The sequence below is a fragment of the Hyperoodon ampullatus genome (genome assembly GCF_949752795.1).
Source record: "Hyperoodon ampullatus genome assembly, chromosome: 7".
Classification (NCBI taxonomy): domain Eukaryota; kingdom Metazoa; phylum Chordata; class Mammalia; order Artiodactyla; family Ziphiidae; genus Hyperoodon; species Hyperoodon ampullatus.
Window position 1 is genome coordinate 7,952,800 of NC_136920.1, and position 13,706 is coordinate 7,966,505.

Consider the following 13,706-nt stretch of genomic DNA (forward strand, 5'->3'; position numbering starts at 1 on the left):
CTGGCCCTAGCTAATAGAGTTCAGGCTTTTAGGAAGTTAGTTAGGTTTTAAGTTTACAAGTGCTTGGTCAATCACAGGTCTGTTTCCTCTTTTGAACTCTTCTAAAACTTTAAAACAAAATATCAGCCACACCCCCTTTATTATTGTTACCACTTTAGCCTATTTGCTACAGCACAGCTAATGAATACATGGGTTATAGTGAATACTTGTAGATTCTCTTGAAAACCAAGCCCAAAATAGGAAGAAAAGAATGAGGAAGATGGGAGGAAGCCAGCGGCAGTATATTTTTATTACCATTGGCTGTCTTCTTTTTTTGTTTTTATGACATCTTTGTAGCGTACGATTCACTTATTTATTTAAGTGTACCATTCAGTGGTTTTTAGTATATTCACAGAGTTGGGCGTTGTCTTAAGCATGTGGGATACATTCTGACTTCTTAGGTCTTGAAGTTTCAGCGGTTTTTTTTTTGGTTGTTTTTTTTTTTTTTGCGGTACGCGGGCCTCTCACTGTTGTGGCCTCTCCCGTTGCGGAGCACAGGCTCCGGACGCGCAGGCTCAGAGGCCATGGCTCACGGGCCCAGCCGCTCCGCAGCATGTGGGATCCTCCCGAACCGGGGCACGAACCCGTATCCCCTGCATCCGCAGGCGGACTCCCAACCACTGCGCCACCAGGGAAGCCCTCAGCGTTTATTTTTAAAAACATTTTATTATGGAGAATTTCAGATGCACACAAAAGTAGACCAGAAGAGCATAATGAACCCCAGGTACCCAGTATCCATCTTTCTCTCTGACCAGCTTTCTTTCGTCTTTACCTTCATTCATTCTCCAGGGTTATTCCAGACATTGTACTATTTCTTCCATGACGGTTTCAGTCTGTACCTATATAAGCTGATTAAAAAAAAAACATGACTACATTAGTGTTCACATTAAAATTTTTAATAATTATTTAATATTAAATAACCAGTTAGTGTCCAAATTTCTAACGTTAAAATTTTTTACCTTTATGTTATAACTTATTGAAAGCTAAGTTTTATTAATGTACAAGTTAGTTGGTGACGAATTTGGAGTCAGGTTAAATACTTGTACAATATGTTTTAATATCTGCGTCAGATAAATTTGTGCCTCTGAAATAAAATCCCACAGATTCCAAGTTATACTTTACCTCCTTTCTTCCTGGACAGAACAGTCCTCTGACTCTTTTTTGGCCGCTCTCTCTTGTTGGCTTGTCTCTGCAGGAGGCTGCTTCTCTCACCTTTCCGTGAAGATTCAGTCCACTTGGTTTGCGGTTTCCTGGTCTTGCCCTTCTTACCTACAGGATCGAGGGAACCTGAACATTCTGTACTGAGGAAACAGAACAGAGGGCTGGGTATGGCAGAAGTCCATCTTGCCTTCCTGATGGTGCTCTGGTGGGATAAGTAGTGCATTCACTTGGGGGTGGAATGGGGTGGGCAGGGGCGGGGAAATGATTAATAGAATTTGTTTCTACCTAACAGCGCTAATATGTTAAAAAGGAATGGCCTCGGAAGCAAGCCAGTTTGTAACTTGGATGAGGTGACTTGCTGGCTTTGAGAGCACCATTAGACAAGGGAAAGGGAACTTCTGCTGGCTGAATAACCCCTTAACTGTATCTCCCTAAGAAGATACAGTTCAAGTAATAACAGCATAGGAATAACCATAGTCATCTAGAATTTTGTACAGGTCAAATCCCGTTACAACAAATTTCAGTAGGATATCCAAATTCCTTGTTTGTCTTTTCCTACAAAGTATCAAAATAAGAAAATATATATACATATATATATGCAGTATATCAGATTATAGACCTTTTTTTGTTCTTAACTGTCTTTGGGGAGAAAAAGCACAAGGATTTAATATTTGGGGGACATTTCAGCCCCATCGGGCATTCTGACTGACACTGTTGCCAGTTCCCCCACTACTGGGATCACAGATGTAGGTCTGCCCATCGCCCTTGGCGGCTCCTTGAGCTTCTCAGCGCAGGAGTGTTTATTTAGTTGTGGCAGCCACAAAGTGTAGTGAGCCACCAGGATTTGCTGGGGAGACCAACAGTAAAGAAAAGATGGAGTCCCTATTCACTAGGAGCTTGTAGGCCACTGGGGGGAGGGAGCAGCTAAGGTGTAGGTCTACGCCGGCCGCTGTGCGGTCAGGAGGGTGTTCTGGAGTTAAGGAAGGAGTGGCGCTTTCATGGTACCTAGGTACTCCTCCCTAGGGTTTTTATCCCACCCTACGTCAGGCCATCAGCAAAAGTCTAAAAGTATTTCTGTAGTATTTTCATTTTGTAGCTTTCATTGTAACGGGATTTAACCTGTAGCATCTTTTCATCAGAGAAATGCAGATTACACAAATGAAAATATCATATATCCCCCATTTGTACTTTCTGTACTTTGTACAAAGTGTACTTAACTGTGTGTTAAAGGTATTATTGAGTATGTATAAGTGCAGATCTTTTGCAGATAACTTCATATGAATGTGGATATTTATTTTGTTTACTTTTACATCGAGTAAACTAGAACGTGTACTGTTTATACAAAACATTAAACGTCTGTGGGATGTCATTTCCGTGTATGATGGATGGGAGCTGTCGCTTTAAACCGCTGAGGTGTTTTGAATGATGCTAGAGTAGCTGGTGGTGCTTAACGTGGCATTTTTTTTTCCTGTCCACACTTTCTACCCTTGGTACAGGTATTTTTGATAAAGCTGTGGAATGGAAAGGTATGTTTTTCATGGGATGTTCAAGAATCTTTTACCTTAACATATTTAAAGAGCTTCCTTTATGGGCTTCTGTGTCTGACATAAGCAGACTTAGTTTAATTTTAACAAATAACATTTTTCTAGGGGCAATATTTGAGTATAAAATTTTGACAGGACACGTATGAAGGTTTTTAAAGCACTTGGGGTGGGGGTTGCTTTTAAAAGATAAGATCTGCCATGAAGAAAGGACGTGGCCCGAGAGTTGCTTATGGTAGTTTGTGGTTGAGGTGTGTTATTGACTGAATCCTGGTTACCAATAATTTGCAATTTCATTGAGGAAAGTGATGAAAGTATCTCTCAATACGTTAACATACGAAATAAGTTTGGGCCTTTATTAAACCGGCACAGGCCTCTCTTGGGTGGAGGAAGACTCCACGCTGAGCCAGTGGTGCCCTGATGATCAGGCTCGGCCGCGCAGACCAGGTGCCGGGCTTCCTGCCCACACAGGGCACCCTCGTCCACCCTGTGCTGACCTCGGCGGCCGCGAGCCCATGTGCGCCCCCTGCCCTTGCAGGACAGCACCCTCCTGGGGCTGGCGTTGCCTCAAAAGACCCACCTGGCTAAACGAGATAAGCCAGCCCAGCGCTTATCTTGAGGAGGCCTGATTGGGAGAGCAGCCTCCACTGACTTTCCTCCAGCAATGAAATTGTGAAAAGGTACTCGGGATGGTGGTGAGACTCACAGCTGTGTGGTCTTGACAGCACATCCCTTTTCTAGTAAAGAAATGAAGTGCTTCCTCAGGTGTTGGTCCTAGTGGGACACTGGTGGTGCATTTAGACTGCGCTGAGAAACCCTCGCTAAAGATCTGTGATGTTTTGTAAACCCTGACTGTTCTGATGGCTGCAGAGTTAGTGTCTGCACAGTGTTCCCCATCTCACTGGAAGTGTTTGCTTTTTCTCATTCGTAGCGGTCCTGTAATAAGGAGGGATCCGAACAAGCTCAGAAAGACAATGAATTTCAAGTAAGTAATTCAGTCCGTTCTGCATTTGTGTGAGGTGTGAGCTGGTGGTGGGCAGCCTTGCCCCCCTGCTCTGGCAGCGCCCCTTCCTGCCCTGGAGTCCTGCTGTGTGTCCCAGAGGAGGGGCTCTGGGGGTACTGGGAGCTGCCACAGTGAGACCCAACGAACAGTCTGTGTTCCATTTCCTGATGAGGGTGTAGGGAGTGGACTTGGTGCCTTTAGGGTGATCTGAACAGCATTTGGGGTGCTAGGAGATGGCGGCTTGGGGTGACCTGCGTGCGTGATACTCTGACGTGGAGGTAGTCTGTCACTGCCCAGGTGTCTCCCCGGGGCAGGCAGGAGTGTTTTTCCCTCTGCATGGTACCCGGCTCCCGAAGGCTTCTTCCTAAAATACGGGATTTCACTCAGAAATGCGTATATTCAGAAGAGCTTGAGGTCAAGAGCACCTGCCCCCTCTTTGAGGCTCAGAGGTGGGGCGTCTGGAGTAGTGATCTCCACACTCCAGGGAGTGAAAAACTTTTGAGCACACTCCCCTGGTGTGTGGAGGTTTCTGTATAACGGGGGGAGTGTGTGGGTGTGTGTGTGTAGCATACACACCACGCACCCCGTAATATCGACACACGTAAATACACTGGTTTTACTAATTGCATACGAATTATTAAAGTGATCAAGAAATAGAAATGTAAAAGAGGTGAGATCATATAAAGGAATAAAAGCGCTGCTGTTTTTTCCTCGCGGTTCCGTGGAAGTTTTGCATGGGCCCTGCTCCGGAGACTGTGGTCTAGAGGATCTGGAATGTGTGCTCTCTGAGAGACGCTGACTGAGAAGCTGTCAGTGGGAAGTGACTGACGTTGTCTTCAGCCTCCTGGGCCCTTTGTGTATAGCCTTTCGTCCTTCCTGGGAGTTGAAACTGTTGGGTCACTAGGACCTCCATGACGCTAAATCTGAAGTGTGTTTCCAGCTCTCGTTTTATCTGGACTTCTTAGCAGTGAAGGCGGCCAGGACACAGGGACACGGAGTAAAGGCCCATCGTTTCCTGCACCCCTCCTTGCCTCCTTTGTGGACTCACTCCGCGATGGTCCTAAGTACTCAGAGTCCCCAGGCCTGAGGCCCTATTTCCACCCCCCGCCTTAGCAGGCCACCTGATCCAAAGCTGGTCCTTGCGTTTCTCCTAGCGGCCAAGGGTCTGCAGCTCCTCCAGCCCACAGCCCCGCTTGGAGCTAACACTAGCTGCTCCCCGTCTCCTGGGGTGTCTCACCAGGTCCAAGACTGAACCCATACTCTCCACACCCCTCCAAACAGCAGAATCTAAATCCGGCCTTTCTGGGCAGGCCAGGAAGCAGGGAGTCACTTTCTGTACCCTTGTCCCCTCACCCCCGTGTCCCATCCACAAGTCTGTTGGTGGTTTTCCTTTGAACCGTATCTTGGGTCTGTCTGCTTTCTCTCTGTCTGGGCTGTGCACCTGCCTGGTCCAAGCTGCCACCAGCTCCTCCCTGGGCTTCCACCTCCGCTCTTACTTCCTGCAGGCCATCCCCTTCGTCTTGGCCAGAGCCGGCTTCTGAACCGCTCATCCAGTCGTGTCAGCCTCTTGCTTACAATCCTTCGCTGGTGGCTCTCTGCCCTCGTCCCAGTTAGGTGGGCTTTATCCTGCCAGGTCCCGGCAGCCTGACCCCCGCCGAGCTTCCCGGTCTCATCTCACAACGCCCTCCCGCTTCCCTGCTCTCCAGCCGTGTGGCCCTAAGCTGTGTGGTTTCCTTCCTGCCGCGGGGCCTTTGCAGATGCTGCTGCTTCTGGCTGGAATGCTCTGCCCTTCAATCCGCACCGCTCCCCCCACCTGCTGCTGACCATTGGGATCTCGGCTCCCAGGTTCCTTCCACAGGGAGCCCCTCCTGCTCTCATCTAGGCTTGCTCCTCCATTCGCGCTCCTACAGCACCGAGTGCCTCTCCTTTGCACTTTCCATGGCTGTAAGTTTCCGTATTACGTGTTAACGCCTGCCTGTTCTTGTGAGATTCTAAACCCAGGGCGGATCCCGCTGCTTGTACACACTCTCTGTCCTTTCCTCTCATTAGTCCAGCGTGCCCTCGCTGCCGGGGACCCGCACGTCACTGCCACACCACCTCCTCCTCCTGCACCGGCTGGATCTCTGCTCGGGGCCCCGCAGGCAACGGTAGTAGGTGCTGTGATTTTGTCTTTGATCCTCTGCGTCAGAAGGTGGGCAGTTGGCTGTCAGAATGGGGAAGGTGGTTTGTGTTCTTTGAGCCTCTTTGAATGGCTGGTCTCCTCCAGCGGGAGGCCTGGCTCCATTCCTGTTTGTGGTGCTAAGCCTCAGGAGGGGGCCAGCGAGTCTCTGGCGGGCTCACCTCCCTGGCCTGTGCTGTGTGTGTCTCACCTTCTTTGCTCCTTGGCCTCCCCTCCCCACCAGAGAAACGCAGTTACGTCTTCTTAGTCCTTGCTGGACCCCGATGAAGTGAGAAGTCCGTCTAACCCTCCCCCAGCCCCCCACCCCGGGCCCTCCCCCTCCTCTGCCTGCTCTGCCCGGGTCTCCGTCTGACCCTGTCCCCGTTGCTCCCGGAGCCATTCTTGGTTCTGTCACCGGCAACTTCTGTGTTGCCAAATCCAGGGCCCACTTTCCTCCGCCCCCTGTTCGCTGTCTCCACAGCATCTGACACAGGACACGCTGTCGCCCGTCCTGCCAGCAGGCGTCCTCGCCTCCCGCACTGCCGGCTGCCCCGGTTCCCCTCCTGCTGCCCCGGCGACATCGAGGGTGTTCGGTTGCCCTGTAAGACGTGTTTCTTGCTGTCGGCACGGTCGGTTGGAAACATTGCTGCAGGTGCTGGGCGTCCTCAGGCTCTGTGCTGCTTCCCCCTCTGCGGCCAGTTCGTTAGCTTTCATGCTGTCCGTACGCCGAGGACTTTGTATCTGGCCCAGACCCCGCGGCGGCCCCAGCAGCTTCTCTGGGCTGAGTCGGTCCTCTTCCTCCTCGGTTCCTCTGCTCCGCGCATCGGCCCCTCCCAGGACTTGCTTTGCCCCCGTCAGGGTCACCGTGTCCGCCTGGGGGTGGCCACCCCGTCACGCTCCGTCAGGATACTCTCTGCTCCTCCTCTGCGCTGCCCCGGTCTGCCAGTGGCCCTGCTCGGTTCCAGCCGTTCCTGTCCCTGGAACGCAGGCTCTGTCCGGGCAGCAGCCACGTGTGTCTTGTTCTTATTGTTTCCCTGGGGCTTAGCACACGCCGGGTACAGAGTACATGTCCAAGTTATATTTGGGGGGTGAATATATGAATGAGTATTTCTGAAGCCATCATGATTCGTTTCAAGTTGAGGTATTGAGCTGCTCTCCTGAGAAAGCAGGACCAGCCGTGGGTGGATGGTGGGGGCCGAGCCCGGGTGCTGCGGGCGGTGGACCGGGTCACGCCCGTGCGCCCGTCCTTCACTGAGCTCGCTTTCCTTGAGGGTTTGGAGGCCTGAGGATACCTGCTGTCCTTCGTAACCTACCCATCTTTCTTGCTTGCAACTTGGCATTTTCTTTCTTCCTCTCCAAATCCTTCCCTCCACACACCACGCCCCCTTCTCCCCACTGTGAATAAATATTGAACTGCAGTATCACAGAAGAACAAAGGTATTTCTTGTTCACAGTGTGCAGAGCAGTGCTGAAGAGAATTGGAAAGTTCTTTAAGTCTCTTTCCATCTTCTCTCCACCATCCTGGCACCGGGTGGACCCTGCTCTGGAGGATCCTGGACAGTGTGGCTTCGGCCCCGGTACCAGTGATGGTGCCACGTGTGAAGTCAGCTCCCAGCAGACTTTGCGCTGCATGGGTACCACGTGCACTTCGTGAAGTCACTGTGGACATTTCAGACGTAAAGGGCTATTTCAGATTGGCTGCACGTGAGTGTCTCACATATGCCAACCCCAGTGCCCTCCAGCTTAGTCACTCTCCACAGAAAAAGGTTGAAAAACCAAATTTTAATCCCGGCAAAATCCTGGCTATGTAGGACAGAGGAGATCCCGATCCTACTCTTTGGAAACAGTCGGGGAGTGGGTTGGAGTTTTGAGGTGGGAGACTGGACGGAGGGCAAGGGGCTGCCAAGAGCCACTGCCCGCAGACGGCCTGGTCTGGGCCAAGCCCAGAACCTCCTCATCCACGATGCCAGCCTCCGGTCGCTTGGGCGAGCGGCAGCAGAGGGTTCGCTTCCCGTGGGGTGTCTCTGAGGCCGGAGTTGAGGTAAATGGGGCCAGCACTGACCGTACCTCCTGCCTATGTTTGCTGTGAGGTCAGGTGAGTGAGTGAAAACATTTTGCCAGCTCAATAGAGCTGTTAGGAATTCGTTCTCATTCTCTAAGCGTTTAAGAAATAAAACCCGTCTGGTCAAAGTCCTCCTAAAATCCGTTAACTAGATAGATCAGTGCTGTGTCTGGATTGTCCTTGTCTTAGTCTGCTCGGGCTGCCAGAAGAAGCTTCCTGGGTTTATTCTTCATAGTTCTGGAGGCTGGAGGTCCAAGGGCAGGGTGCCAACACGGCCAGGTTCCGGTGACGGCCCCTTCCTGGCTTGTAGATGCCGTCTCCTGCCTGTGTCCTCACGTGGCGGAGAGGGAGACAGAGACTGAGAGAGAGGGAGAGAGGGCAGGCTCCCTGGGGACTCCTCTTATAGGGATACTGACCCCGTCAGGGCTCCACCCTCGTGGCTTCACCTAAATCCATCACCTCCCAAAGGCCACATCTCCAAATAGCATCGCACTGGTGGTGAGGGCTTCAACCTCTGAATTTTGGGAGGACACAGTCCAGTTCATAGCAGTCATATGTATAGAACCGCAAATTAGTGAATAGAGATTGGGCCTCACAAGGTGATGATGGTTAGATCATAATTGTGAAGATTATACAAAGATGGTGGATGGATTACCAACAAACCCATTCTCCCCAAAATGTAAAAGTGACTGAATTACTTTTTACTTTAATGTGGCCCCATGTCCTTTGGAAGTAGCTTTTCTTTTTTCCTTTTTGTTTTCTTCTCGCCAAGTTTAGAATCATGTCCCTGCCTGATGAGTTTGTCCTGCTAAGTCTCTCCATCCATTTTGGTAAAATGAGTATATTTTAAAGAGCTCTGTTTTATTGAGCCATGTTTCTCTGAGATCCTGTCCCCACGGCCCCTTTCTGAACAAGGGGTGACCTAGAATCACCTGAGAGTGTTTCCAGACCACACCTGGTGCCCCTCCCAACACATCGACGTAGAAGCTCCATCTGTAGAAGCTCCCTAAGACGCTTGGGTACAGGGCTCCTTCCTGTCCTTCACCCCAACCGATGGAAACTCTTAATCTGTAATTTCCTGCTTAAGGGAAGAGGACTAAGGAGTGGATTTGAATTGAGACCAAAAGGTGGATTTTGAAGGCAGAATGGCTCTAGATCCCACTTTGTTACTAGGAGTAACTGAAGGCGGAACGTAGGAGCGTCAAGGAGGTGTAGACAGGAAGACAAGCATCAAATGACAGAGGAGACTGGGGATGAGAGCAGAAAACAGAAACCTTGAGCGCCCTGTGCTAGGGTGCACTTTGGCACAGACCCCGCACCCCGTGGGGGACCCCGCAGGCCAGTTTCATGGGCAGAGGGCCCTTTGAACCATTTTCTTTCCCTGGGCACTCTTGACCGAAAAACAGATCGACCATCACCAGAATGGATGGAATTGTTGTGACCTTTGATAAGATGCCAAGGGTGAGACTCATAGGAGTTTTAAAATAAATAGAAGCGATAAAATATTGATGCTGTTCTATTTTTGGAACCAGTGACCTAAATTCAACTTGAATTTTAAATCTCATCAATATAGTGTGATGTTTGCCAGCATGGCTCCTGAAGTTTACAGATCTGTTTCTTTGTATTTAAAGTGGGGACAGTGGTAATAAAAACAACAATTGGTAAAAATAATAATGATGATGATACGCAATCAGGGTTGCTGTGGGAGTGGGTGAAATGGCTCATGTGAAAGGACTGCTGATGCCTGGCACGTGGTCCACACTCAGTAACCGATTGATGTGTTGCCATCTGTTTCAGGGCGCCGAGGCCATGGTTCTGGAGAGCGTTATGTTTGCCATCCTCGCAGAGAGGTCGCTGGGGCCAAAGCTCTTTGGCATCTTCCCCCAAGGCCGCCTGGAGCAGTTTATCCCGGTAAGATGTGCGGAAGGCTGGTCAGGTGCTGGGAGCCACAGCGAGAAGACGGAGTCTGTCTCGTCACCGTCACTGCAGGAGCCCGAGGTGCTGTGGTCCGAAATAGTAAATGTGGCCTATGTTAGCACAGAAGTAAAGAAAATCAAAACTTCTCTTGAATTTACATCAAAGCCTCTTGTCTTTCCTGCAAAGATACGTTCATCCATTCAGAAACATGCAGGCAGACCTTGTTTAACTGAGCTTCGCAGATGCTGGGTTTTTACAAATAGAAGGTCTGTGGTGGCCCTGCATTGTCAGACAATGGTTAGCATTTCTGAGCAATAAGATATTTTTTAATTAAGGTATGTACATTGGTTTTTTTTTGCGGTACGCGGGCCTCTCACTGCTGCGGCCTCTCCCACTGCGGAGCACAGGCTCCGGACGCGCAGGCCCAGCGGCCATGGCTCACGGGCCCAGCCGCTCCTCAGCATGTGGGATCCTCCCGGACAGGGGCACAAACCTGTGTCCCCTGCATCGGCAGGTGGACTCTCAACCACTGCGCCACCAGGGAAGCCCCTGTACATTGTTTTTTGAGACATAATGTTATTGCCACTTAATAGACTCCAGTATAGTGTAAACATTACGTTTGTACATGCTGGGAAACCAAAAAATTCACGTGACTCGCTTTGTTGCGGTTGCTTTACTGTGCCGGTCTGGGACCGAACCCCCAGAATCTCCGAGGAGGCCTGTTTGTGAAACCTAACAACTTCCGGGCCTTGGTTATAGAACTCGCTGCAGGACGTGGCCCTGCCCACACTGTGCCACGTGTCTGGTCTTTGCCCTGCGGGCGCCACCACTGTTCTTTCCCTTGTCTCCCACTGCCCCCCCTCACTTTAGGGTCTCCCCTGCCCTCATGTGCCTGTCAAGTTCCTTCACATTTCAAAGCCTTGCTCACATCCTCTGTTTGCAGGAGTCAGGACTGTTTTCCCTTGCCTGCTGTCCTGAGGCATTGCTAGTGTTGCCCTAGCATCCGCCAGTGTGCCTCATTTAGAGTTCTGTGTGCATAGCCCCTGCCCTGAGCCCCGAGCCCCGAAGAGGGCTTTGAGCCTCAAGAGTTCCCTATAAAGTTGAGTGTGGGGCAACTCTGGGCCTGGTGACCGGCTCGTTTGGGTGGAGATGCCGAGCCTTGCTGGCCTGTGTTCCCGCTCGTGGAAGGGCTCCCCTTCTTGAGCCGTGTGAGCTTCCTAAGGGCTAGGGGCTGCTGCCTTCACGTCTTGCCTCGTGTGCTGTCTTGGCCACGAGAGGCTCCGGTGTGCGGGGCCGCCCGGTGCAGTCGTGCAGGCGGTGCAGAGCACAAGGACGCCTGGCCAACAGGGTGCTCTGCTCGCCAGGCCTGCGTCCAGCGGGGGCTGCGGTGGGGGGTGCCCTCTTCTCGTTCCCATGTGGTGCCGTGTGTGCCAGCTGCCAGCCTGGGGTGTGTTTGAAGGAATGGATGTACCTCCCTATATGGAAGAGTCCTTTCAGTCTCTTCCCTGGCGCCTGGCTGTAGGTTTTTTTTTTTTAAATATAAATTTATTTATTTATTTTTGGCTGCATTAGGTCTTCATTGCTGCGCACGGGCTTTCTCTAGTTGCGGTGAGCGGGGCTACTCTTCGTAGCGGTGCGTGGGCCTCTCATTGCGGTGGCTTCTTCTTGTGGAGCATGGGCTCTAGGCGCATGGGCTTCAGTAGTTGTGGCACATGGGCTCAGTAGCTGTGGCTCGCGGGCTCTAGAGTGCAGGCTGAGTAGTTGTGGCGTGCAGGCTTAGTTGCTCCGCGGCATGTGGGATCTTCCCGGACCAGGGCTCCAACCCGTGTCTCCTGCATTGGCAGGCGGATTCTTAACCACTGCACCACCAGGGAAATCCCTGTAGTTTATTTATAATTTTATTTACAGTTTTCCCAGACAGTAACATCTGTCTAGCATGAGAATCAAATGAGATAGCAAAGTATTAGAAAGAATTTTAGAAATACAAAACACTTCGTATGGCTATAAGTGCCAACGTGGATCCATCTTAAAAACATAACGTCAATAAAACCAAATTGCAGAAGACTACACATGGTATCGTACCATTCGTATAAAGCCCAATAAAAAGCAAGATACAAATTGTTTAATAAATACACATGTGATAAAATTTCCCTTTTTAGAAAAGGTAGAGGACCAGGGAACACAACTTAGGATAATGGAAATGTCTCGAGGGGAAACACAGCTCCTTGAGGTCAGGGCATGTAGGTGGTTATGTCTGTGGAATAGTTACTGTTCTCCTGTTCTTTTTGTGGGGTTTTTTTTGTTATTTATTTCTTTATTTTAAAAAAATGTGTGTGTGTGTGTGTGGTACGCGGGCCTCTCACTGTTGTGGCCTCTCCCGTTGGCGGAGCACAGGCTCCGGACGCGCAGGCTCAGCGGCCACGGCTCACGGGCCCAGCCGCTCCGCGGCCTGTGGGATCCTCCCGGACCGGGGCACGAACCCGTGTCCCCTGCAGCGGCAGGCGGACTCTCCACCACTGCGCCACCAGGGAGGCCCCTAAACTTTTTTTTTTAATCTGTCTTACATTCGTTACAATATTGCTGCTGCTTCTGTTTTGGTTGTTTGGCCCCCTATCTCCCCCACCAGGATCGAACCCACACCCCCTGCATTGGAAGGTGAAGTTTTAACCATTGGACCACCAGGGAAGTCCCTGTTCTCCTTTTAAAGTTCTGTACTCGTGTACACGTTTACTACATAACATAGTAAAGAGTTTTTTAAAAAGTATTTTAAAATGCTAGGTGGAACCGTATGAAACTGCCAGCGTTCAACTGTTCCTGCCCGCCACAAACCGCGATTCCATTTGGCTCAGCCCGATAGCGTATGTTATTTCCAGGTTTACCCTTGACCGCTGAATGGGGTGAGATGAAGTCCATCTCACCTGTTCCCGTGGCTGTCCTCCAGCGGACACATGAGAGCAGTGACCTCTGAGAATGGTAGTCAGTCTCATATTTCTTTGTGCTGGGAAAAGAGCTTGGATTCCAAGATTTGTTCACCTTTGAGCACGTTAGCTTTAAATTATCCCTGTTGCCAGACCAGTTAACGGGCATTTTTTAACAGAGCCGAATGAAAGCTGGCCAGCTGCCCCGAGGAGTCCTTGGTGTCCTGCCGCTAGACACCGAGTTCCCTGTCCTTGTCGCGACTTGATAACTTGGGAGAATCTGGGGTTGAGGGGAGGATCGAGCCTGATGCTTTCGGGGAGCTCTCAGCTCCAATCACAAGGCACCTGCCATCTTTTGAGACTTCCCTGGCTGGGTGCTGGCCCGGGGCCTTGGCCTGCAGCGTCTGCTTTAGTTCAGAGCGCCCTGTCGGGGACTTGATGTCCTGGTTCCCATTTTACGGAGCCCGGAAAATGAGGCCCAGAGGTATAAAAGTACACCCTTGGCCACGTAGCATTGAAATGAGTGTTAAACCCAGAATTTGAGCTGGGGTTTCTCTAACTTGGGGACACTCATTCTTAACTCCTGTGCTGTATGGCTTCGGATTCTCAGAAAAATCTCTTTGGGTTTCAGTAGGGAAGTGGTTGGTTTGGAAAAGATAAGAGGTGCTCCCGTGGGTAGCCGTGAAAGTGCAGCCAGAATGAGTGTGGCCTCAGGCTGCACTAGCAGAAGATGGAGGAAGCCCCCCGCCACACCTGTCCCTGGTCGGCTTTGCCCTGAGAGCCTGCTCTGGGCCAGGCTGGGTGCCGGGCTGCCCCAAGGGCAGGAGTGGGAAACCCTCGCCCCGAGCGCCTGGCGCCCCTTCTGGGAGGCTGCTCTGAGCACCACACCGCCTGCCCTGTGTCTGGG

General features: G+C 51.0%; 1 protein-coding gene across 4 annotated transcripts in view; it reads left to right on the forward strand.

Annotated features, from left to right (window-relative positions):
- CHKA (choline kinase alpha) overlaps positions 1–13,706 on the forward strand; it is a gene marked incomplete at its 5' end in the record, with an annotated part of 61,011 nt that overhangs the window by 32,475 nt on the left and 14,830 nt on the right. Inside the window, 3 exons of one of the 4 annotated variants that reach the window (XM_079709035.1) lie at positions 2,697–2,726; positions 3,673–3,726; positions 9,762–9,875. In XM_079709035.1, coding sequence (XP_079565161.1) covers positions 2,697–2,726; positions 3,673–3,726; positions 9,762–9,875 — 198 coding nt within the window. The remainder of the gene's footprint in view (positions 1–2,696; positions 2,727–3,672; positions 3,727–9,761; positions 9,876–13,706) is intronic. The other 3 variants (XM_079709036.1, XM_079709038.1, XM_079709037.1) reach the window with 3 other exon arrangements.